Consider the following 27,500-nt stretch of genomic DNA (forward strand, 5'->3'; position numbering starts at 1 on the left):
CAACCAGCTAACAACCACCTAACAACAGCTAACAACCAGCTAACAACCAGCTAACAACCAGCTAACAACCACCTAACAACTAGCTAACAACCACCTAACAACCACCTAACAACCAGCTAACAACCACCTAACAACCAGCTAACAACCAGCTAACAACCACCTAACAACCAGCTAACAACCACCTAACAACCAGCTAACAACCAGCTAACAACCAGCTAACAACCACCTAACAACTAGCTAACAACCACCTAACAACCACCTAACAACCAGCTAACAACCAGCTAACAACCAGCTAACAATCACATAACAACCACCTAACAACTAGCTAACAACCATCAAACAACCAGCTAACAACTAGCTAACAACCACCTAACAACTAGCTAACAACCACCTAACAACCACCTAACAACCAGCTAACAACCAGCTAACAACCAGCTAACAATCACATAACAACCACCTAACAACTAGCTAACAACCATCAAACAACCAGCTAACAACTAGCTAACAACCAGCTCACAACCAGCTAACAATCACATAACAACGCTCTAATCATCTCTGAATGAGACAGAATGTACAAACATTAAAAATGTAGAATCTACAACAATTAAATACTAACATGTTTGTGTGTAGGTGTGTGTTTTGATGTGTACAGGTGTGTAGGTGAGTGTGTACAGATTTGTGTAGGTGTGTGTACAGATGTGTGTAGGTGTGTGTACAGATGTGTATAGGTGTGTGTACAGATGTGTATAGGTGTGTAGGTATGTGGGTGAGTGTTTCCAGGTGTTTGTACAAGTGTGTCCAGGTGTGTGTACAGGTGTGTACAGGTGTGTGCCGTACCTATCTTGTGGTACAGTTCAGGCAGGTGCAGCTCCACTTTGTCTCTTTGGAAGTAGTGATACTCTGCCTGCTCACACACCGGAGGAACCAGGTTAAACTGTCGGGCGATAGAGTACGCCTCCTAACACACACACAGGTGAGACAGACAGGTGAGACACACAGGTGAGAGACAGACAGGTGAGACAGACAGGTGAGACACACAGGTGAGACACACAGATGAGACACACAGGTGAGACAGACAGGTGAGACAGGTGAGATAGACAGGTGAGATAGACAGGTGAGATAGACAGATGAGACACACAGATGAGACACACAGGTGAGACACACAGGTGAGACAGACAGGTGAGACAGGTGAGATAGACAGGTGAGATAGACAGGTGAGACAGACAGGTGAGATAGACAGGTGAGACAGACAGGTGAGACAGGCAGACAGACAGATAATCTGAGGTTCTGTCGTGTCCTACCATGATCTCGACAGCGTTCCAGCGTGATGTTCCCCAGTACATCGCCATGCCCTGATCAATCACAAAGGTCATCGCACGAACAATCTCTGCACGCGCGCACACACACACACACACACACACACACACACACACACACACACACACACACACACAGTATAAAAACACTCAACATATAAACATTTTCTCTTCATATTTCACATCTGTTGGTTCAGACTGAAACATCTCAACAGTTACTAGCTAATGTTACATCACGTATACAAACCTGCTCTCATTATTAACGGCTATAAAATCACCCTTATAGAAAACAACTCATCATACATTTAACAACAAACTGTTATCAGAAAATAACACATGGTAAATATGAATGAAGCAACCTCTGCTGTGATAAAACCAACACCTGGACTGTAATCACACCTGCTCACATTATCACAGTTTCACTAACTCACTAACATTAGTCTGTTACTCACCTCAATCACATCAGAAGCTCCAGTCCCTTATTGTGTATATTATTGTGTATATGATGTCCGTAACATGTGTACTAAACTGTCAGGTACTTTTTAAAACACACAATACATGACATGCAACGTGGGGAATATTAATGCTAATAGAAACATGGACTGATTAGCAAGCATTAGCATGCTAGCATTAGCTTGTTTTGTCGTGTTTTTGTGTGTCGTGAGTTCTGACCCTCCATCGGTGCGTTGACGTCACTCCTGTTGGCGAAGACGATATCCACGTAGTCCAACTGTAACCTGGCCAGAGATCCACGCAGACCTGCGACACATCAGTAACTATGACAACAGCAACCCTCCCTCCGGGACAAAATTAATAACACCTGAAAGCATGTTTCTGTTTTCACCCTGTGTTTGGTCTTTACGGGCCTCCGTACATCTATATTTTATTACATGAATCCTTCAACATTTCTCCTCTTATCAACATGTACTATTTAATTTTTTCATTAATTATTCCTCTGATAAAGCTAATGAGCTCTATATTATTTATTTTATTTTATTCTTAGGAAATAACATTAACATAAGTTCTCCGGCATCAAAACAACATTGTACTCTAAGAACAAGAGCGCCTGTAAAATGTTAAATTGATGTTGTTTATTCTGTGTTTTGTCCACTCTGACATCACTGTGACGTCACTATGATGTCACTGTGATGTCACTATGATGTCACTGTGATGTCACTGTGATGTCACCGTGATGTCACTGTGATGTCACCGTGATGTCACTATGATGTCACTGTGATGTCACTGTGATGTCACTACGATGTCACTGTGATGTCACTATGATGTCACTGTGATGTCACTGTGATGTCACTGTGATGTCACTATGATGTCACTGTGATGTCACTGTGATGTCACTATGATGTCACTCTGACGTCACTGTGATGTCACTGTGATGTCACTGTGATGTCACTGTGTCTTAAACCTGCATTCTGTATAACGGCCGGCAGGGGGCGACTCCACCGGCTCCATCTAGAAGTCTGACTGTATGGAAGTCTATGAGAAAATGAACCTCCTTCTCACCTGATTTATTAGCTCAGTAAACTGTTTCCTAATGAGTTCATGGTCTCAATCGCTAGTTTCAAGTCTTCATCACTACAGCATGATGTTCGTTTAGTAAATTATGGCCCCATTTAGAGTAAAATAGATGATAAAGCAGCGTATGCTTTATGGCGTGGCTACCTTGTGTGGTTACGTGTGTGTAGCCGTCGCTATTCCAGTGTTTTCAGTTGATGAAAGTTAACATTTTGGTCGCCTAAAAAGGTCTTTGTTGTACTAAAAGACCCTCTAAGGAGTCGATGTTCGGTTTTTCTGGTGAGTTCGTTTTGTTTTAAGCCTGTTTTTTGTTACCATCCCAATTAATATCCCAGTTAACATGAATTACAGCTAACCAAGCTAGCACTAGCATTAGCATGTGCTCCAGCTTGTCATCTAAATATGGTCACTGCTGGCTGCATGATGGTCAAAATGCAAACCTGAGACTTTAAAACGGGATCACGGTGGCTACATCTGTATTCTTACAGTCTGTGGTTTGTTGTTACGTGTTCAGTAAAGTTAAAAACTGAGAGATGGTCGTATTCACGGTTTGTTTCAGGAGATTTACTGAAAAGCCGCTGACGGGGAAGAAAAAAAAGTGTCTCTGCAGCTAAATATAGTTCACTGTTGAGTTTGTTTCTGTTGTGTAATGAAGCTTTTTGAGGTTCTTTGTGTGCTGACGTCGTCGTTCTGCTGACAGCTGCTGTCAGCGGGAATTATCTCCGACGTTTTGTCGACCTTGTGAAGGACAAACAGCTGGAGTCTGAAGATCACAACGAGCAGACAGAGACTCAGTGAAAAGTCTCATATCTACGTAGTAACGGCTAATAGATCGACTGCCTCATTAGTAAAATATTTGAGTAATGCTTTATGTTACTGATCTGTCATTTTTGAAGTTTTCCAATCAATCAAACTTTATTTGTCGAGCATCTTTCATAGAGATGATGTAGAATCATCATCACGGAGGCGAAGAGAGAGACGCTGTTATTTCAGTAATAACTGTTGTAACTTTACTGAACATACGTTTCTTTTGTTTGGATTTGGAGCTATATTAATAAAGTTGAATTGAACTGAAAGACCATGTTACTGATCCCCTCCTGTGTGGAACAAACACACCTTCGTATCCCTGACAGCTACAGTTTATATATTAGTTGTAATAATATAATATCCTACGTGCTGCACCTTTAACGTACTGACGTGTGAATCAGCACTTAGTGACCGGTGACGTCGTAACGAGTTGAAAACAGCTGCTGCGGCCCAGTAAACGCAGCTTTAGACGCCGTCCGGAGGTGAAGAATAAAGTAACTGTGAGGCTCATCAGGATGAAATGAAGGTTCACAGTTAATGAAGTGACGACATGTGAAGGAAGGAAACAGCTGCTGGAAACAACTTCAGCTTCAAAGATGATTCAGTTTATAGGATCCTTTGTGGGTTAAATTTAGCATTTAGCATTTCAGAGTGATTTAAGTCAACAGAGCTGTTAGCAGCTTTCAGCAGGACACATGATTGATGCTGCTGCGTGTGTGTGTGTGTGTGTGTGTGTGTGTGTGTGTGTGTGTGTGTGTGTAAAACTCCTAATCCAGTCTTGGTGTGACTGAGCCTCTTAAAGCCTCGACGACCTCCGACAACTGACAGAGGACACTGACCGAGTGTATGTGTGTGTGTGTGTGTGTGTGTGTGTGTGTGTGTGTGTGTGTGTAATTAGTGTCTGTCCAGTCAGTCCATATCCACAGAGTTAATACTCGGCAGCGTCTCTGTTAAACTGGTTTCTGACTGGTTGTTGGTTCCATATTAGCATCACAAAGCTTCATAACAAAGCTCACAGTCCAGTCAGACTTTCTACATTTTGCAGACGCTTTCATCCAAAGTGAGAAAGCAGACGAGACACTGAAGCGTCAGAGGACAGAGACTGAAAGAGGTTTATATATAATTATTAAAGGGTGAAACAACTGGACGGAGACATGTTGATGCTTGTTTGTTTAGTCTGATATCCAGTAATCACAAATGTCTCTCAGGAGGTTTTTCAGTCTGTGCAGCAACACGACATCCTCCGTCCTCAAACCCTCCACCCTGTTTAAGAAGACGGCAGCCATGACAGCTTAGCTTCACAATCTATTGGTTTTTGCATTAAAATGTGTTCTGGGTGATCAGGCTGCAGCAGGATCGAGGTTCGAACACATGAGAGTACAGGTGTAAATGCACCCAAGATGAACTGAGGGCAGATCAAACCACCTCCAGAGGTGTTCAGGGACACACTGTGACCACATTAAACGCAAGAGGAAATGCATCTGCGCTTGTTGTCAGTCCACATTCAACAACTACTACATGGGCAGAAATACGACCGTTCCAAACCAGCTATTAGCCAGTTAGCAAGCTAAGCTGCTAGCAAGAAAGCAGCGAGAAAGCAGCTATTAGCCAGTTGACAAGCTGAGCTGCTAGCAAGAAAGCAGCGAGAAAGCAGCTATTAGCCAGTTAGCAAGCTGACCTGCTAGCAAGAAGGCAGCGAAAAAGCAGCTATTAGCCAGTTAGCAAGCTGAGCTACTAGCAAGAAAGCAGCGAGAAAGCAGCTATTAGCCAGTTAGCAAGCTGACCTGCTAGCAAGAAGGCAGCGAAAAAGCAGCTATTAGCCAGTTAGCAAGCTGAGCTACTAGCAAGAAAGCGGCGAGAAAGCAGCTATTAGCCAGTTAGCAAGCTGAGCTGTTAGCAAGAAAGCAGCAAGAAAGCAGCTATTAGCCAGGTAGCAAGCTGAGCTACCAGCAAGAAAGCGGCGAGAAAGCAGCTATTAGCCAGTTAGCAAGCTGAGCTGTTAGCAAGAAAGTGGCGAGAAAGCAGCTATTAGCCAGTTAGCAAGCTGAGCTACTAGCAAGAAAGTGGTGAGAAAGCAGCTATTAGCCAGTTAGCAAGCTGAGCTGTTAGCAAGAAAGCGGCAAAAAGCAGCTATTAGCCAGTTAGCAAGCTGAGGTACTAGCAAGAAAGCGGCGAGAAAGCAGCTATTAGCCAGTTAGCAAGCTGAGCTGTTAGCAAGAAAGCAGCAAGGTAGCACTTTTTGTGTTGTTGTTGTTGTTGTTTTTGTTGTTTTGGCGCCGGGCAAACGAGAGGAGGACGTGATGTTTGGTTGTTTGAGCTGAACAGAGCGATGTGGACACATGTTAATAGCAGGTGAACATGTGATCAGGTTAAATCATATTTAGATACAATCTGGATATGAGACGCGTTTTAATACAAGATGTAAAGGGACTGTTTGATTTGTGGTGAAATATTGGATCATTTTAACATTTATTGAATGAAACCATGTGAGGAGCTGCTAGTCCAGCAGAAGTATAAAGTACCTCAAAACTGTACTTGAGTAAATGTACTTAGTACATAGTAGTGAACTTTATAGATTTACACACTCAGATTAAATAGTAATAATGATTTCAGTCAGAACTTGTTGTATCTTATATTCAGTGTATTTGAAATATAATTAAATGTATGTGACATTGAAAACATAAAGTTAGAGGTTGTTTACCTTCGATGATGTGTTTCCGTGACAACCCTCGCTCCGTCTCTGCCCTGCAAACACACACACACAAACACACGGTTAGTTTAATCCGGCGGTCTGACAGTAGATACTGTAGTGAAACTGTAGACGCAGCACTCACTGTCCTCCCCAGTAGATCTTAGTGGTCACCACATAACTGGACCTCCTGGCAGCACAGAAACACACACACTTATTTCAGCATTATTGTCGTTCTGTCACCATCAGTCAGTGAGAGACGCAGAGCAGCGGCGAGGAGAGAAGATTAAAAAACCGGGACGGACGTGATGAAGGAGACAGAGAGAGACTGATGGAGGGAAAACTGCTGAGTCATGCTGAGAGGAAACCAGTTCATCACAACTCTGCATGTGATGCTACTTTCTACATCTCAGAGGGAAATATTGTACTTTCTACTCCACTACATTTATTTGACAGCTTTAGTTACTTTTCAGATGAAGATTTGACACAATGGATAATATAACAAGCTTTTAAAATACAACACATTGTTAAAGATGAAACCAGTGGTTTCCAACCTTTTTGTCTTTTGACGTCTTACAAAAAGCAGTGTGTAGTCGGGGTCACATTTCACATGTCTATGAGTTGTTAACAGCTCCACCAAATAGTGATTTTTCCCTCTAAACTTCTCACATGCTTTCATTTCAATAAATGTTCAAATGATCCAATATTTCAGCAAAAATCAAAGATTAGAGAAAAAGTCCAAAAACTGAAAACAGATTTGTGTATCAGAACTTTGTTTTTTCTTCTTTCCTCTCCTATTAATCATCTCACCACCCCTCAGATTTATATGCTGACCCTTTGGAGGGGCCCGACCCCTAGGTTGGGAACCACTGGACTAAACTAGCTAACTGTATATAAAGTAGTGTAAACTAGCTCCACCTCCAGCAGCTACAACAGTAACATGCTGCTCTAACACTGATGCTTCACTATTAATAATCTAATGATGTCATATATAATAATATATCAGTCAGAGGGACCAAACCACTACTTTTACTGCAATACTTTAACTACATCAAGCTCATAATACTTATGTACTTTTACTGCAATACTTTAACTACATCAAGCTCATAATACTTATGTACTTTTACTGCAATACTTTAACTACATCAAGCTCATAATACTTATGTACTTTTACTGCAATACTTTAACTACATCAAGCTCATAATACTTATGTACTTTTACTGCAATACTTTAACTACATCAAGCTCATAATACTTATGTACTTTTACTGCAATACTTTAACTACATCAAGCTCATAATACTTATGTACTTTTACTGCAATACTTTAACTACATCAGGTTCATAATACTTATGTACTTTTACTGTAGGAGGATTTTTTATGCAGGACTTTTGCTTGTAATGGAGTACTTTTACACTGTTGTATTGGTACTTTTACTGCAGCTACAACAGTACATATATATACATATATATACATATATATGTATATATATGTATATATATGTATATATATGTATAATATCTGCTGACAGCGTCATACAACCGACTCAGCAGCTGTTTGTTTACCTCCATCCTTTCTTCTTCAGGATGTTTCCCAGAGTCGTCTCTGCCCTGAGAGACAGACACACACCTTAGTCCTCTGTGAGGTGAGACAGGCAGACAGGCAGACAGACAGACAGACAGACAGACAGACAGACAGACAGACAGACAGACAGACAGGCAGGCAGACAGACAGGTTCTACTGTACCTCCCTGAAGCGTAAACCTCTGCCGTGTCGAACAAGTTCACTCCGCTGTCGTACGCCACCGTCATCACGCTCTCCGCCATCTACACACACAGAGGCAGTAACCCACAGAAACCTCTCATAATGGTTATGTAATTGTTTGTTCATGCGTTCAGCACACACACACAGACACACACACACACACACACACACACACACACACACACACACACGTTGTCATAGGTCACTACTGGGGACATTACATAGACCTACATTCATTTCCTGGAGACTTACACTAACCTTTACCTAACCTTTACCTAACCTTTACCTAACCCTAACCTAACATAACCTTAACCACCGGCCCAAAAATCATTTTCTTTCCAATTACAGACACGACTTTCGTCCCCAGTGAACACAAACACACACACACACACACACACACACACACATACACAAAATACCTCATCAGAGATCTGAGAGCCAAATGTCACCCATGTTCCTGTGAAAAGAGAAAGAACATCACTGACTGTGATATATGTTTGTGTGTTACAGTGTGTGTGTGTGTGTGTGTGTGTGTGTGTGTGTGTGTGTGTGTGTGTCACAGCGCTCACCGAGTCCTAAGCAGGACACTCGCAGTCCAGATTTTCCAAGATTCCTGAAAGAAAACAAATCCATCAGTTAATCAATGAATTTTTACCAATCAGAGGTAAAATTCACTATTATCATGTTGACAACATCACAACAGCGTCTCCTGAGTTCTCAATATCAAATTCACTGTTTTTGTGTATTTGTTTGTATTTAATGTGGCGCTTTGAACCAAAGGGACAAAAGGTAATAATTGAATTGACTCTACAGGATAAACTGGTTCCCAGTTATCTTCAACCAAACACCCAACTCACATGGTTGGGTCCAAAACCCAAGAGGTCCTACAGCCGTAACCATAGTAACCGCTGTACAAATGTAACACAGACCAAGACATTTATGGATTTTACATCTCAGAGTTCACCATCAAACTTCATTTGTTATTAACAGGCTGGAATGAACTAAAAGACGTCTACAGGACAGACTGCAGATAAACCAGCACCGGGGATGTAAACTACCTCATAGCACCGGGGATGTGAACTACCTCATAGCACCGGGGATGTGAACTACCTCATAGCACCAGGGATGTGAACTACCTCATAGCTAGACGCGATCTGGACTCCTGGAACAGTATCCACCCACATCACAAGCCTTTAGCATTCACCACATCCTCTCTGTCATATGGAAACTGGACGAAGGAGGCTAAACATCCTAAATGAAGAGTTTTATATGAACATTGCTATTGTTTGTGTTGATTTGGGCCAGAATGACGCCATCTGGAGTTTTTTGTGGTATATGTCTACACCTTCTCTGGGCCATATTCAAGTGGGAGATTCCTGTTGGTGGACCACCAGTAAACAAAGACCAGCGGTCCTGTTTGACTCCCTGACAAAGACTCAATGCCGAAACGCATCAGAGCTTTGTTTTAATAGTTTATATAACCATGCCGTGACAATAAAGGCTCTTTAATTGTTCTAAAACACAGTGCCTTGGAGTTTTCTTGTATTATTGTGTTGACATGGAGGCGCTCCTTCTCAAAACATCCGTTAACATAAAAATCCAGTTTGATGTTTGTGTTTGAGGTCTGAACAACATCAGCTAGTTTTCCTCTGACTCACTGAGTCAAACCTCTTTTGGGAACATTTGGGAACAGTTTTGCTCGTCTATGGCGTCGTTTTTGTCGGCAGGTGAATGACGTCAGTTACCGCCACACCAAACGCCACGATTGGTCCAAACCACAAGCAGCTGCTGGTTTGTTGCTGTAATTTAGCAAAACTGCAAGATTTCTTCAATTTGTGATAATTATTGTGATCCCAGAATCTCCTGGAGAGACTGATTACAGACTCAACACACAAACAACAAACCCAAACAATAACCAGACTGCTCCAAAAACAAACTTTAATTCCATGTTGATCAATAAACGAGTTTATAGTTTCCATATTTTATACACAACAATCTGTAGATCCTTTCATACAACAAATCTCCTCTAATGGTTCACAACACACAGTGTGTCTGGTCCAATGTCAATCAATCAATCAATCAATCAATCAATCAGTCAATCAGTCAATCAATCAATCAATCAATCAATCAATCAATCAATCAGTCAATCAATCAATCAATCAATCAATCAATCAATCAATCAATCAGTCAATCAATCAATCAGTCAATCAATCAATCAATCAGTCAATCAATCAATCAATCAATCAATCAATCAATCAGTCAATCAATCAATCAATCAATCAATCAATTAATCAATCAGTCAATCAATCAATCAATCAATCAATCAATCAATCAATCAGTCAATCAATCAATCAGTCAATCAATCAATCAATCAATCAATCAATCAATCAGTCAATCAATCAATCAATCAATCAATTAATCAATCAGTCAATCAGTCAATCAATCAATCAATTGATCAATAATTCAATCAGTCAATCAATCAATCAATCAATCAATCAATCAGTCAATCAATCAGTCAATCAATCAATCAATCTTTATTTGTATAGCACCTTTCATACAAGTCAACTGACAGTAAACAGTAAAACAGTTTGAGACTGATGCACACGAGAGATAAAAATAATTAAATAAATAAAAATTAAATGTATTAAAATACAACAGATTTTAAAATTATAAGTGAAATAATTAGATTGAAGACCTGGATAAAATAGATTAAAACAAATAAAAGCAAATAAAAGAGGGGAAAATGATAACAATAAAAATTAAAGATAAAAAAATTTACATTAATACAATAAAATAAGTGAATAATAAAAGTAAATATTGTTTACAAATCATTTTGCTGTCATGTCTGTTCAGTGTTCAGTGAACTGAAGGTTTAGAAACAATTTATACTGTATTTATCTTTTCAAGAAGCTTGTAAACATGAAAATACTTTAATAATCAGCTTTTCAGATGTTTTATGAGGATGGAAATGTGTTCAATAACGTAGTTTGACCACACAGATACAAACAATGAGTTTTAATTAGACCTTAACAACCTTTACTTACAAGTGACATGACACAATAAATTACTTCCAGCTAAGAAAAGCTGTTATTTGTCAACTTCATGTTGTCAAATTATTCTTTCTGTGTACATTTTCTTGAACTAACAAATATTTGAACAACAGTTTCCACAGTTTGACGCCACAGACTGAAACACACATCTGCTGTAAAGTGGTCCGTGCACACTGACGCTTACAATTAAATTCTCTGAGTTCTCGTACTTGGAGCTACATTTTCTAGCAATCCGCTGCCGGCTGTAGAATAAAAATGATAAAAGTTGTGAGTCAGACTCATGGACGTATGTGCAAAAGCTGGATTGAAAACTCAATAGTTGGGATGACATCAGGCACTATAAGTTTTACAAACATAAAACCATCACGGATTAAAAACTCATGATACACAGAGAGTAATAACTGAGCTTGTCTGCAGGTTTACAGACGTCTTTCTTATAAAGGTGGTTTACGGGGACGCATGCTTCAGTACCACGAGTTTCCTCTGGAACACAGAGAGTAATAACTGAGCTTGTCTGCAGGTTTACAGATGTCTTTCTCATAAAGGTGGTTTACGGGGACGCATGCTTCAGTACCACGAGTTTCCTCTGGAACACAGAGAGTAATAACTGAGCTTGTCTGCAGGTTTACAGATGTCTTTCTCATAAAGGTGGTTTACGGGGACGCATGCTTCAGTACCACGAGTTTCCTCTGGAACACAGAGTAATAACTGAGCTTGTCTGCAGGTTTACAGATGTCTTTCTCATAAAGGTGGTTTACGGGGACGCATGCTTCAGTACCACGAGTTTCCTCTGGAACAGAGTAATAACAGCTTGTCTGCAGGTTTACAGACATCTTTCTTATAAAGGTGTTTTACGGGGACGCATGCTTCAGTACCACGAGTTTCCTCTGGAACAGAGTAATAACAGCTTGTCTGCAGGTTTACACACGTCTTTCTCTTAAAGGTGGTTTACGGGGACGCATGCTTCAGTACCACGAGTTTCCTCTGGAACACAGAGTAATAACTGAGCTTGTCTGCAGGTTTACAGACATCTTTCTTATAAAGGTGGTTTACGGGGACGCGGGGGATTTTTTAGCTGCAGTACCGCGAGTGGCCACTGAGACAAAAAGGCAGCAACGCTGAGTCAAGGCGCCGTACCGGCTGTGTTAACACATCCATGGTCTGATTTATAACCTCCGCCATCAACGCTGGTTGACGTGAGATGCATGCTGGGATACTTGTCTACCCCCAAAGCATCCTGGGTAAAATGGGGAGAAATTTGGGGCATTTTTTGCTTTAATGTCAATGGATTAATCAAAAGTTTCATAGAGAGAGCTTTCAAGGTCTTTTGTTGACATCATTGTTACCGTGGTGATGAGTCAGCAAAACAGATTTCAAGTAAGAAAGAAAGAACTTCCTGTTTCAGCTCGTTACCATAGCAACCAACAAACTAAACCTAGTCCAGCCGCGTGGTCAGTCAGGAGGATTTCTGACCAATCACGTCACGGCGGCACGCTGACCGGTTTTAATCCGTTCAGAGCTGCCAACGCTCACGGCGAGCAAATCATCTATCAACCAATCAGAAGTCAGCTACGTATAATGAAACCTCTGCTTTTAATTAACACACACACACTATACATTCATCAGGACTGCAAAGGTCAATGGTCACTGTGTGTGTGTGTGTGTGTGTGTGTGTGTGTGTGTGTGTGTGTAGATCATGAGTTTAATCAGGGCAGCAGATCAACACACACACAGATGGTAGAGTGTTTACATTAGGAAATAAGTACAGTTGTTGGTATCAAGATTATTCTCGTAATACCGTGTGTGAGTGTGTGTGTGTGTGTGTGTGTGAGTGTGTGTGTATGTGTGTGTGTGTGTGTGTGTGTGTGTGTGAGTGTGTGTGTGTGTGTGTGTGTGTGTGTGTGTGTGTGTTTGACAGAAAGTACAGAAAGGGAAAGTCGGCAGAACTAAAACAAAGCAGCATCAGACAGTCTGATAGAAAAGCTAAAAATACCAGTTCAGCTGTTTTAACTGAATTTATAGACATTAAAGACAGACAGGTGATCAGACAGACAGCTGATCAGACAGACAGGTGATCAGATAGACAGGTGATCAGACAGACACTGAGGCTGAATCTGAAGTCTCTGTTACTGTCCGTACTGGGAGATACTGGAGTTACTGGTCAGAGACGTTTATCCCGTCTGAGTCCAAGTCATCGATATTCACCTCCGAGTCCGAGCTGAAGTCCTTCATATTCAGGTCCATCTGAGTCCAGAGCTGTGTCTCAAACCACTTCTCTACTTACACTTCATATTTTCAGTGTGTAAGTGTGAAGTCTGGAAAAACGCACCGTGAGAACCCGGATGGTGAACTCAAAACAGCAATTCTCGCCCTCGATGGTCGCCATCTTGGCGACGTAGCGGAAGGGGAGGGACCACTTTCAAACTGTTCTATATGTGTGTTTAGCACTAAGCACCACTGTACTGCTGTTGGATATAAACCATCAGTATGTTTACTGGGTTAATGTAGCAGTCTGGTAGCGCGGATGCTAATGCTAGCTAATGCTAACTTGCGATTTCAGTAAGTACGCGACAGCCACGATTGATTTGAGACACACGGCAGGTTCCAGTCATCAATATTCTCGTCAGAGGTCAAATCTAGATCGTTAATATTCCGAGTAATTGATATTCAAGTCTCAGTCATATTAAAGTCAAAACCCAATCAATGACATTCACGTCTGAGTCCAGAGATCAATACTCAGCAGTCATGGGTGCAGGTCCACGTCCACGTCATTGATCCTCACGTTCGAGTCCAATTCGTCAATATCCTGCTGACGTTTAAATCCACTCGGAGTCATTGATAATCACGTCCAAGATCAAGTCATCAATATTCAGGCCTGAGTCCGAGTCAGTTATTGATCTTGTATCAGAATTAAAGTCCAGATCATTGATATTCATGTCTGTGTCGAAGTTAAAATGGTGATATTTACTGTGTGAGTCCAAGTCGTCAATATCCACGTCTGAGTCTGAGGTCGACTCGTCAATATTTGATCAAGGTGAAGTTAAAGTCATCACGTTGTAAACTGGGTCATCAATATCAGCGATAGACGAGTGGCGTACAGTCTCAGACTCTCAGAGTATCAATATCTGACTCCAGACCATAAATATTTAACCTGATCATCAATAATCAAACATGTTACTGGATCAGGTTTATCAGACAATCAATCAATCAATACCTACAGCTGATCCATAGGTCTGATCAGATGCAGCAGCCGTCAGCGAGCCGGAGCGTTGAGACACACACACACACACACACACACACACACACACACACACACACACTGTAACACACACACACACACACACACACACACACACACACACACACACACTGTAACACACACACACACACACACACACACACACACTGTAACACACACACACACACACACACACACTGTAACACACACACACACATACACACACACACACACACACACACACACACTGTAACACACACACACACACACACACACACACACACACACACACTGTAACACACACACACACTGTAACACACACACACACACACACACACACTGTAACACACACACACACACACACACACTGTAACACACACACACACACACACACACACACTGTAACACACACTGTAACACACACACACACACACACACACTGTAACACACACACACACACACACACACACACACTGTAACACACACACACACACACTGTAACACACACACACACACACACACACACACACACACTGTAACACACACACACACACACACACACACTGTAACACACACACACACACTGTAACACATACACACACACACTGTAACACATACACACACACACTGTAACACATACACACACACACTGTAACACACACACACACTGTAACACACACACACACACTGTAACACACACACACACACACACTGTAACACATACACACACACACTGTAACACACACACACACACACACACACACACACATACACACACACACTGTAACACACACACACACACACACACACACACTGTAACACACACACACACACACACACACAGATGAAATGTGACCCTGAGTAAACACGCTGCACCTGTCTGTGGTCATGTGACCGCCTCTCTCTCTCCGTCTCTCTGTGTCACTCTCACTCTCTGCCTCACCTGTACTTCATGTTGCTATGGCGACCAATGGCCTCCTTCATGTGGGCGTGGCCTAACAGGGTGGTCCTATTGGACGGCTCTGCCCTGACCTTCGCCTGGCAGGCGGGCGCGTTGCTGGTGTTGACCATCCGCCGTTCCTTCAGGGGGTGCTCGCTGCCCCCGCCGCCGCCGCCGCCACCACCGCCGCCCACGTTACACGCTATGGACACCTGCATCCTGGTCGCTACGGTAACGAGCTTTAAAATCTCAGATCAGAAAGGTGGCGCCGCCGCTGCCGCCAAGGTCGCCGGTTGCTATGGTGACGATGGAAAGAACTCATGAGTGGGATGTCAACTTTAAGTCTTTAAAATCAATCAGCCAATCAGAGGCTGCGTGGGTCCCATCATAGGACACACACACAACTTTCTGTTAGTCTCTATCCGGTGGAGAGCATCCCGTCGTCTGTCCGACACATCGCACAGCTGGACGAGGAGGAGGAGGAGGAGGAGGAGGAGGAGGAGGAGGTGATGAAGAGCGTCCGGCCCGGCGGTCGGTCGGCAGGAGAGCAGAGGAAGAGGACGAGGCAGAGCGACAGAGAGAGGAATGAAAGTGAATCAAGCGTCCGTCCTCTACAGCTGACAGAGAGAGAGAGAGAGCCCCTCCCCCCCCCGTCTGCTCACAGTGAGCCGGTCCACTGCTCGCCCCCCCCCCCCTCCCTCCCCCCCCCCCTGTCTGCTCACAGTGAGCCGGTCCACTGCTCCCTGGGCGAGCGAGCATGGCTCACACACACAGAGAGAGAGAGAGAGAGAGAGTCAAGTTTCATCCACATGCAGCTCAAATATTCTGCAGAAAATCATCAGTGTTTGTTTTTTAATCGTCTGCAGATAAACAGCAGGCGGCGCTGATTCTCCCGCCGGTGCCGTTAAACCGGCGCAGAAGAAGAAGACACGAAGAGATGAGGTCATTAAAAGAGCGGCAGTCAAAGCTCAAACAAACCGTGTGGAAAACGTGACGGAAATATGACGTTTCTCACTTTTTATCACATCATTTATGAAAATAATTTGACTTATTTTCTCATAATTTTTTACTTATTTTCATAAAGAATTATTTCCACCAAACTCTAGTCGTTTGATGTCGTGTTTCAGTTACGAATTGATGAGTAATTATTCGAAAATTGACTTTTTTTAATTGAGAATTTCTGACTTTTTCACAGTTAATTGGATGCAGTTTTGTTTTAACAGTGTAGAAATTAGCAGGTAACATTGGTTCCTACTGAACATCTTCATGTATTTAAACCAGACCTGCAGGTGAGGATACCGGCGTCCAAACCACCGACGGTATAAATAATGGACGTCGTCATGGTGATGTCAGCCGCTGGTTTGTGGACGCCTGTTCTGAAGCCTTGAGTTTGCATTTTGACCGTCGCCATCTTGGAATTTTGGAGCCACAAGTGACCATATTCGGATGAGAGGATGGAGCTGACCCTAGCTAGCTAGCTGCTGCTAGCTTGGTTAGCACGGTGCATTTAGTTCATGGTTAACTGTGCCAATGCTAATGCTAATGCTAATGCTAATTTTCACTAATGAAAAACAGGCTTAAAACCATTAAAACAAAAATGTACTTACTGGGAAAAAAATGACTCCTGGGAGGATCTTTCAGTTCAACAAACACTGAACAACATCAGGACCAAAATGTTACGTAGCGACGGCTACGTCTAAACTCTGGGGTTACGTCATAGTTACGCTACCTAGCCAACGTGGTAGCGACTTGCCTTTAACAGCGACCGCCTGTCACTCAAAGAGGTCTTCATTAAGTCTTAATAAACAGTAAACAGGTGAGTTATATATAGAGGATGATCAGTACAGCTGCAGCTGTTAGCTACAGAGATCTAAACTGGTCCTGAACCAGACTGTAAACATTTTAACATGGAGGTCTATGTGGTCTATGGGGTCTATGTGGTCTATGGGTGTCTATGGGGATCTATGGAGGTCTATAGGGGTCTATGGGTGTCTATGGGGATCTATGGAGGTCTATGTGGTCTATGGGTGTCTATGTGGTCTATGGGTGTCTATGGGGATCTATGGAGATCTATGTGGTCTATGGGTGTCTATGGGGATCTATGGAGGTCTATGTGGTCTATGGGTGTCTATGAGGTCTAGGGGGGTCTATGGAGGTCTACGGAGATCTATGGGGTTCTCCTGGGGTCTATGTGGTTCTTGGGGGTCTATGGGGACGGACTCGCTCTTGGAGCCCATTAGAGGATCTGCAGTTTTTGGCTTCATGTTTCAGACCCGGAGGTTCCTGCTCGGTCCAAACACTTGATGCAACTCTGGACCAGAAACTCAGTGATCCAGAACAACTGGAGGTTTGGAGTATTTACAGGTTTTGGTTCCTACTGAGGACTTTATAAACATCTCACCAGCATGTAGACCAGTTTCACGTTTTAAATCAGCTGATCGACGTCGTTTTTATAGGAAATAAAGCAGAAACAGTAGAAACAGAATAGAAATAGTTTTGCAGTGAAGGATCAGATCATCTGAAGACAGAGAAGAAGAGTTTCAGACCCTCCCCCCACTCTTCTTCTTCTCTCCATCACGCCCTCGCCTCTGCACGCCTCTCTGCTGTGTGTGTGTGTGTGTGTGTGTGTGTGTGTGTGTTAACCAGTTGACCTGTCAGAGCTGAAGCACAGTTGTGACGCCTGAGGCTGAAGGTTTGGTGTCACTAATGTGGATTAGACCAGTAGCTGCACACAGACTCTGACTCTTCTCACATCAACTGTCCCGTTGTGGATTTCCCAGATATGCTGTCACAGTTTTCAGTTCGAGCAGGAAACCATCGTTATAATCTCTCTGTCAGCTCGTCGTTACTGGTCTGTTTATTGTTTACTGTTTACAACATGAGTCTGATTTATGTGGTTAAATAATACTAATAAATAAATAAATAAGTTGTTTATCTGTTGCTGCATCTGCTGTCAGCTACTGAATCACGTGCAACCAACATGCAACCATGTTTTACTTCATTTACATTTATATTTGTACACATTCTGTGTTTGTAATTCAAATTTTTTCACATTTCACATGTTGAGATTGTTGAATAAATGTTATTTTATTGCTACTGTTGTTTATTGTTGTTATTATTGTTGTTTATTGTTGTTATTATTGTAATCTAGGTTCTTTTTTATTGTTTTATTTTTTATTTTTTATGTCTGATTTTCCTGCTTCATTGTAGAACTTAAATATTTTAACTCCTTAAAGCAGTTTGGAATGGTCTATGTGGTCTATGGGTGTCTATGGGGTCTATGGAGGTCTATGTGGTCTGTGGGGGTCTATGGGGTCTATGGAGGTCTATGTGGTCTGTGGGGGTCTATGGAGGTCTATGGAAGTCTGTGTGGTCTATGGGGGTCTATGGAGGTCTATGTGATCTGTCTCCTCCACCTGTCTCACCTGTACAGCATCCACCTGTCTCACCTGTACAGCATCCACCTGTCTCACCTGTAGGTTATCCACCTGTCTCACCTGTACAGCATCCACATGTCTCACCTGTACAGCATCCACCTGTCTCACCTGTACAGCATCCACCTGTCTCACCTGTAGGGCATCCACCTGTCTCACCTGTACGGCATCCACATGTCTCACCTGTAGGTTATCCACCTGTCTCACCTGTACGGCATCCACCTGTCTCACCTGTAGGTTATCCACCTGTCTCACCTGTAGGTTATCCACCTGTCTCACCTGTAGGGCATGCACCTGTCTCACCTGTACAGCATCCACCTGTCTCACCTGTAGGGCATCCACCTGTCTCACCTGTACAGCATCCACATGTCTCACCTGTAGGGCATCCACCTGTCTCACCTGTAGGTTATCCACCTGTCTCACCTGTAGGGCATCCACCTGTCTCACCTGTACAGCATCCACCTGTCTCACCTGTAGGTTATCCACCTGTCTCACCTGTAGGGCATCCACCTGTCTCACCTGTAGGGCATCCACCTGTCTCACCTGTAGGTTATCCACCTGTCTCACCTGTACAGCATCCACCTGTCTCACCTGTAGGGCATGCACCTGTCTCACCTGTAGGTTATCCACCTGTCTCACCTGTAGGGCATCCACCTGTCTCACCTGTACAGCATCCACCTGTCTCACCTGTAGGGCATCCACCTGTCTCACCTGTAGCCTATCCACCTGTCTCACCTGTAGGCTATCCACCTGTCTCACATGTAGGGCATCCACCTGTCTCACCTGTACAGCATCCACCTGTCTCACCTGTAGGTTATCCACCTGTCTCACCTGTACAGCATCCACCTGTCTCACATGTAGGGCATCCACCTGTCTCACCTGTAGGTTATCCACCTGTCTCACCTGTACAGCATCCACCTGTCTCACCTGTAGGGCATCCACTTGTCTCACCTGTAGGGCATCCACCTGTCTCACCTGTAGGGCATCCACTTGTCTCACCTGTAGGGCATCCACCTGTCTCACCTGTAGGGCATGCTGCTGTGCTGCATGGTGATGTCACACTCCTTCAGGTACATCTCGAGGCGTCGTGTCTCCATCAGCTTCCGGGCGGCGTCGAGGATTTGCGCCGCCAGCAGTGATTCTTCTTTGTCCTTCATTTCTTTCCTGCCTTCGCCTCGCTCCTGTTTGGTAGAATCCCTTCTGTTGACCTTCATCTTCTTGTTGAAGCCGTACAGCTCCTCCACTGAGAACTTCCCGCCTTTTCCTCCCACCGCCGCTGATGGCCCGGCGGCTCCGCCCACTGACGCCCGGCCCGCAAACATGGCTGCCCCTGGCAGAGCAAGGAGGCTAATGTTAGCATCACAACAAAAGAGGCTAATATTAGCATCGTGACAGCAGAGGCTAATGCTGGCAGCAAACAGTTAAAGCTAATGCTAACGATGTAAAAATAACAGCTAATACTAATGATATAAAGAGAACAGTGGAGGCTAATGCTAACAATGTAAAGATAACAGCTAATGCTAATGATGTAAAAATAACAGCTAATGCTAATAATGTAAAAATAACAACTAATGCTAACAATATAAAGATAACAGTGGAGGCTAATGATAAAAATGTAAAGATAACAGCTAATGCTAATGATGTAAAAATAACAGCTAATGCTAACGATGTAAAAATAACAGCTAATGCTAATAATGTAAAAATAACAACTAATGCTAACAATATAAAGATAACAGTGGAGGCTAATGATAACAATGGAAAGATAACAGCTAATGCTAACAATGTAAAGGTAACAGCTAATTTTAACAATGGAAAAATAACAGTGGAGGCTAATGCTAACGAAGAAACCATCAGAACACACTAGCAATGAGAGACAACAAGGAAGCTAATGCTAACAATGGCAGCAAAATCAAGAAGCTAATTACTTAAGATTAAATCCAGATGCTAATGCTAACACTGTTAAAATACCGGATTATTCTAACGATGTTTGACACGTTGAAGCTAGTGCTAACGACAGATGGCTGATAAAAATCCTGGAGGATTGTGTTTCTAATGCTACTAGCTTGGATAAATGCTAAAGCTAACTGCTAAAAGAGAATACAGATGCTAGAAATGTTAGCGTGTGTTAGTAGCTCTCAAACACTCTGAAAGCATTTTTAATTTTAAACATGCATTAATTAAAGTAGCAGTGGCTAACATGTTAGCTGTTCCTACGGAGAGAAAAGAGTCTCAATAACAGTCACGAACGTGTGTCACATGATCTACAAATAAAAACCAGATTTACAGACATGTACAGTGGTTTGTGGGTAATTCACGGTACACACACCAAACAATTTAACAAATAAATGTCAAAAATATCAATAAAAAATGAATAAAAATATGCTGCTGCTTCCCTCTGGAACAAAGAGCTGATTACTGTCGGACAGTTTAACTCCATATTAAAGGATCTAGATAATAAATCCTCTTCCTCGGCTTGGTTGCTCTTAAATTTTTCACTGAAATCAAAAACCCTGCCCATTTATGCTTCTTGTGGGAAACTTAACTCTATTTTCCCGTGTTTTTATGTGTGTGAGGGACTAATGGGGACAGTTTATGGAACTGGTCCAGTACTGAGAGAGAGCTTCATCCAGCAGCTGTTTAACCGGCTGTAATGTAATCCGACAGGGAAACGTCCCCGTACGTCCACTAAAAGTGTTTGTTAGACTCCGGTTGTTATTATAAGAGTCTGACAAACCTTTTTCTTTACCTTCTGTCTGTTTGTACACTACCAGATACCGAACTCTCTGAATAAAAACCCCCCAGTTTGGGTTTTTTATCACTTTCTTTGTGAGAGAAATGAGTGTCGGTGATGGTGAATAACGTGCAACATGTAAGCAGTGATCTTCTCTGTGTCTGGTGATCCTCGGTTACGCTTTACTCACAACTATAACGATCCGAATATGATGATTATTATACATGAATCTATCCAGCTGTGTAGTTTTACTGTGTGTTAACAGTAAACTCAACATGTGATGTCATCAGCAGTCTGATTAAAGGAGCGTTTACAGTATTAATATGATTGTTAATAAGATGTCAACAGATGTACTGGTTTACTGGTTTACTGTGGTTTACTGGGACAGAAGCACTGCTGTACACTGGTTACCTTCACTTTTATGAGCATTAATCACTAAATACATCTAATTATTAATTATTATTAATTATTATTATGACTCTTACAACATTTAACGCTGTTTTAAAGCCGAACGGTCCTTAAACACATCTGATAAACTAGCTGCGGCTAACGTGTTAGCCGTTTCCACGGAGACAAAACCAAGTTCCCATCAGCCCCCTGCAAACAGTCCTACCTGGTTACAGGTGAGTCTCTGCTGTCGCCGCCGTCAGTGTGGATCCACCTGTCTGTCTGTCTGTCTGTCTGCTGTTCATCTGTCTGTCTGCTCAGCCGCTCATATGAAGAATAATCCCACCAATCAGAGCTCAGATATCATGACGGCGGATTAAAACCTGAACCACCAAAATAACAAAGTCTGTGTACAGATGTCAGATATGGCCTCTCGCCCATTTCCCGAATTTATCCGACACTAATCTCTCTCTCACACGCGCACACGCACACACACACACGCACACATAAACACACACGCACACACACACACACACACATAAACACACACACACACACACACACACTTTAACCGGTCTCTTACAGACGCCTGAACGCATCACAGCAGCAGATTAAAGTCTCTGGTTCTGGTCCGGCGTCTCTGAAATCTTCTTCTTCACTTTTTAAACTTCGTTTCCTTTCGCCTCACAGATCAATAATCACATCTATGATTGATTAGTCTGCTTTATGTTCTGTTGTGTTTTAGTGATGAAGGACACTCTGAGGTGAACCGTCCGTGTGGCAGACCAGCTCCAATGTTATTAATTACATTGACGGTTAATCTGCATATTAATTGATCAATTAGTTGATTGATCGTTCTCTGATCACATTATCCTGAGGATGAAATTACTGAAACTATAAATCAATTATAAAATGAGTTGCTGATTAATTGACTGATCAGATTAATGTCAGAACTGATCAGAAGCATCAGAAGTTCAGGTTTACTGTCTGATAACATTTATCAATGAAACATATTTGATATCTGATATTTAATATTGATCCTGACAGTGTTGAATATAGAATGATAACAGTCTCATCAGTCTAGTGTAACATAGTAAAGTTATTGTCCTTAAATAATCTGCTCTGATCCTACGTTTCCCATGAACACTGTGGTGTGAACTATGGATCAATGCGTCACCTGATCACCTGATCACCTGATCACCTGATCTTCACTACAGTCAAAATACAATGAAAGTCTTTGTTCTGCTGTCAGCTGAACCCAGTCTGGTCACTGAGACCAGGTCACCTACCCCCCCCCCACTGGAAGCAGGTCACCTAACCCCCCCCACTGAGACCAGGTCACCTACCCCCCCCCCCACTGGAAGCAGGTCACCTAACCCCCCCCCACTGAGACCAGGTCACCTACCCCCCCCCCCCCCCACTGGAACCAGGTCACCTAACCCCCCCCCCCCACTGGAACCAAGTCACCTAACCCCCCCCCCACTGAGACCAGGTCACCTAACCCCCCCCCCCCCCACTGGAACCAAGTCACCTACCCCCCCCCCACTGAGACCAGGTCACCTACCCCCCCCCCACTGGAACCAGATCACCTACCCCCCCCCCCCACTGGAAGCAGGTCACCTAACCCCCCCCACTGAGACCAGGTCACCTACCCCCCCCCCACTGGAAGCAGGTCACCTAACCCCCCCCCACTGAGACCAGGTCACCTACCCCCCCCCCCCCCACTGGAAGCAGGTCACCTAACCCCCCCCACTGAGACCAGGTCACCTACCCCCCCCCCACTGGAAGCAGGTCACCTAACCCCCCCCCACTGAGACCAGGTCACCTACCCCCCCCCCCCCCCCCCCCCACTGGAACCAAGTCACCTAACCCCCCCCCCACTGAGACCAGGTCACCTACCCCCCCCCCCCCCACTGGAACCAGGTCACCTAACCCCCCCCCCCACTGAGACCAGGTCACCTACCCCCCCCCCACTGGAAGCAGGTCACCTAACCCCCCCCCACTGAGACCAGGTCACCTAACCCCCCCCCCCCCCCCCCCCCCCCCCCACTAGAACCAGGTCAAACATGGGGGGCAGTGGACTGAAGCTTATTGGCTGCTGATGGAAAAAGTTCATGTCACATGATCACCTTCTGTGGAGGTTCAGCCGTCATTTACTGTTTGGATATAAACCAACATGGCCGTCGTCACCGTGACGTCGCCCACTGGAACCAGGTCACCTAACCCCCCCCCACTGAGACCACCCACTGGTCTGTGGACGGCTGTTTTGAAGCCGTTTCACCGTCGCCATCTTTGATTGTCGGAGCCAGAAGTGACCATATTTGGAAGAGAGGGTGGAGCTGACCCTAATGCTTGCTGCTAGCTGCTAGCTCGGTTAATGCTAATGCTAATTTTGACTCGTGAAAAACAGGCTTAAAACCATTAAAACAAAATGAACTGACTGTAAAAACTGACCAGCCGACTCTTGAGCAAGACTGTAGAGCCCAAATCAATCATTCAATCAATCAATCAATCAATCAATCAATCAATCAATCAATCATTCATTCATTCATGCAGGTTTAAGACACTCTTCAGACCCGGAGCTTTCTGATCGATATAATCAATAATTATAAACTTCTTGTTATTGATTGTTGTCGGACTACAACCAGCCTGCAGACTCTACCGCCACCTGCTGGACTGCTGGTGCATTGTGGGAAACATCTGGCTCACCTGTCTGCAGGTAAACCTGCTACCCGCCTCTTTATAAAGCAGAGAAGAAGAAGTTTGACACTCAGAACAAAAAGACGTTTAAATCCGTCGTCAGACTGTTTCCACTGATGAAGGTCACTGTGTGTGTGTGTGTGTGTGTGTGTGTGTGCGTGTGTTACAGTGTGTGTGTGTGTGTGTGTGTGTGTGTGTGTGTGTGCGTGCGTGTGACAGCTGTCAGTGTGTTCATCAGTTAATCTGTGTGTGTGTTCAGCAGGTCAGACTGTGCAGTTACATAACGGCTGCTCTGATCCAGCAGGGGGCGCTCTGATTGGTCCACACAGATCAGCTGCTTCTCATTAAACCTACTGACCAGTTCACGTCATGTTGATCAGAAAGATTCACACCTGCTCATCTGATTCATGGATGTATAAATAGAGCTGATAGGATGCTGCTGCTCAGCCAGTGCCTCCCAGTGTCTCCCAGTTCCTCCCAGTGCCTCCCAGTTCCTCCCAGTTCCTCCCAGTGCTGACTAGGTCACTGATGACTCTTTCTGTTCTGAACTTTTGATCCATGCAGGTTTTATGTTTATTAAACTTTCCATGATGTCATCGTGATGTAAAGTCTCGGGGGCGGGGCCAGCGGGAGAAACGCTACTGAGCATGTGCAGTAGGTCAGAAGCATCTTTGGCGTGTGCGTCAGGTGATCAGCTCTGATTAAAATCATATTAATAGTGAACATGAGCAGGTTTATATTTATCACCTGAGTCTAAATAAAGAAAAACAGTCAAACATCAGCAGAGACGTTTCACACTTTAATGTTTCTACACAGAAAATATCAACGCTCACAATCAATACAAGACGTGTGTGTGTTACAGTGTGTGTGTGTGTGTGTGTGTTACAGTGTGTGTGTGTGTGTTAGAGTGAGTGTGTGTTAGTGTGTGTGTGTGTGTGTGTGTTACAGTGTGTGTGTGTTACAGTGTGTGTGTGTGTGTGTGTGTGTGTGTGTGTGTGTGTTAGTGTGTGTGTGTTACAGTGTGTGTGTGTGTGTGTGTGTGTGTGTGTGTTAGGCAGCTCGGGGGCTGTAGTACGGCAGCGCTCTGATGAAGGAGTCCAGTCGGCTGCTGAACAGCTCGCTGTCCAAACTGTTTCCCAAAACACAGACTGGATTCTTCACGATGTACTCTACATACAGCTGAGAGACAGACAGGTAGAGACAGACAGACAGGTAGAGTGATATATATATACACACACATATATATATATATATGTGTATATATGTGTGTGTGTGTGTGTGTGTATATGTGTGTATTACAGTGTGTGTGTGTATTACAGTGTGTATATGTGTGTATATGTGTGTGTATTACAGTGTGTATATGTGTGTGTGTGTGTGTATTACAGTGTGTATATGTGTGTGTGTGTATATATGTGTGTGTGTGTGTGTCTTACGTTGCTGTAGATCTGCTGCAGTGTGTCTCTGGCGTTGCTGACAGACAGGTCAGTGTTCATGACAAACTTCAGTCCACTGGGAGTCTCGTAGTAATGAAGACGATACTTACTGGTCTGAAAGGACAAGAAGCCCTCCTTCCTGCACACAGACAGGCTGCTAAGGACCACACACAGGCAGGGAGACAGGTAGACAGACAGACAGACAGGCTGCTAAGGACCACACACAGGCAGGGAGACAGGTAGACAGACAGGTAGACAGACAGACAGGCTGCTAAGGACCACAGACTGGCAGGGAGACAGGTAGACAGACAGACAGACAGGCTGCTAAGGACCACAGACAGGCAGGGAGACAGACAGACAGACAGACAGGTAGACAGACAGGTGAACAGACAGGTAGACAGACAGGCTGCTAAGGACCACAGACAGGTAGACAGACAGGTAGACAGACAGACAGGTGGTGTTTAAGGATACATGTCCAGAGGAGACATCTTACTGACGAATGAGCGGATGGAGAACAGCATCCCGTACATCAGCTTAAACTCCTGCACACACACAACATCATTACATTAGACTTGTTTTTATTGACAGATGTGTTTTATTGACAGATGTGTTTTTATTGACAGATGTGTTTTTATTGACAGATGTGTGTTATTGACAGATGTGTTTTTATTGACAGATGTGTGTTATTGACAGATGTGTTTTATTGACAGATGTGTTTTATTGACAGATGTCTTTTATTGACAGATGTGTGTTATTGACAGATGTGTTTTTATTGACAGATGTGTTTTATTGACAGATGTGTGTTATTGATGGATCTGTTCACCTCGTCCTTGGAGATTCCTGCCTGCTTCTTCCGGTTCCACTCGTTATAATACAGACAGTTTCCATTACGGTCAAATATGTACAAGTTATGGACCGTCATCTGAAACACAGTATTATTATTATTATTATTATTATTGTTATTATTATTATTATTATACAGGCAGAACATTCATGAACACATCCTTATCGCCTGTTAACAGCTGTCCTTCTAAAATCAATAATTGATCACTGATCGATAACCGCTGGGTGTTTCATGTGTTTGCCGGATTGAAGAGCATGTCCTCTGGTGTCAGAGAAGCTTTGCTGTTAGTTTCTATCATGTGAGTGTTTTTACTAATCAAACGTTAAATGTCGGGATTTAAAATGACGCGTCTTTTAAAGGGAGTCTGGTTCTCCGGTCGGTTTAAACGGCGCAGCGCGGCGGGAAAAACGAGCCGATTCACCGCTTTTATATCATTATAACAAGCAATATTTCATTAGAAAATGAAACTGACTGTCACTAAGCAAGAAACCGCGCTGAAACATGAAGAAATTAGTCTTAAAGTGAGGTTTATCCGACATTGAAGAGGCTGTTTACCTTGTCTTCCTGTTTCCCGCAGGACCCCGCTGCAGAGGTGTCCGCTCACATGCCGGAAGAAAAAAAAAACACCGTGTTGTTGTT

At 43.5% G+C, this 27,500-nt stretch overlaps 2 protein-coding genes across 3 annotated transcripts in view; both read right to left on the minus strand.

Moving 5' to 3' along the window:
• LOC137174639 (voltage-gated potassium channel subunit beta-3-like) overlaps positions 1 to 22,636 on the minus strand; it is a 28,535-nt gene extending 5,899 nt beyond the window's left edge. Inside the window, exons 1-11 of one of the 2 annotated variants that reach the window (XM_067580066.1) lie at positions 22,111 to 22,636; positions 19,790 to 20,096; positions 8,674 to 8,717; positions 8,524 to 8,561; positions 8,087 to 8,166; positions 7,906 to 7,950; positions 6,488 to 6,532; positions 6,355 to 6,398; positions 1,989 to 2,075; positions 1,302 to 1,387; positions 838 to 958 (exon numbers count right to left, since the gene is read on the minus strand). In XM_067580066.1, coding sequence (XP_067436167.1) covers positions 838 to 958; positions 1,302 to 1,387; positions 1,989 to 2,075; positions 6,355 to 6,398; positions 6,488 to 6,532; positions 7,906 to 7,950; positions 8,087 to 8,166; positions 8,524 to 8,561; positions 8,674 to 8,717; positions 19,790 to 20,088 — 889 coding nt within the window. In that variant the 5' untranslated portion in view covers positions 20,089 to 20,096; positions 22,111 to 22,636. Of the gene's footprint in view, positions 1 to 837; positions 959 to 1,301; positions 1,388 to 1,988; positions 2,076 to 6,354; positions 6,399 to 6,487; positions 6,533 to 7,905; positions 7,951 to 8,086; positions 8,167 to 8,523; positions 8,562 to 8,673; positions 8,718 to 19,789; positions 20,422 to 22,110 lie in introns of those variants that run through there. The other variant, XM_067580067.1, reaches the window with a different exon arrangement.
• A 2,734-nt stretch (positions 22,637 to 25,370) lies between these two features.
• Positions 25,371 to 27,500, minus strand: part of trappc1 (trafficking protein particle complex subunit 1) — a 2,137-nt gene continuing 7 nt past the window's right edge. Inside the window, exons 1-5 of the mRNA XM_067580208.1 lie at positions 27,417 to 27,500; positions 26,841 to 26,939; positions 26,489 to 26,559; positions 26,018 to 26,156; positions 25,371 to 25,763 (exon numbers count right to left, since the gene is read on the minus strand). The exon at positions 27,417 to 27,500 is cut by the window's right edge and continues 7 nt beyond it. Of these exons, the coding sequence (XP_067436309.1) occupies positions 25,635 to 25,763; positions 26,018 to 26,156; positions 26,489 to 26,559; positions 26,841 to 26,939 (438 nt within the window). The 5' untranslated portion in view covers positions 27,417 to 27,500 and the 3' untranslated portion in view covers positions 25,371 to 25,634. The remainder of the gene's footprint in view (positions 25,764 to 26,017; positions 26,157 to 26,488; positions 26,560 to 26,840; positions 26,940 to 27,416) is intronic.

Source organism: Thunnus thynnus, chromosome 22 (genome assembly GCF_963924715.1).
Source record: "Thunnus thynnus chromosome 22, fThuThy2.1, whole genome shotgun sequence".
Taxonomy (NCBI): Eukaryota; Metazoa; Chordata; class Actinopteri; order Scombriformes; family Scombridae; genus Thunnus; species Thunnus thynnus.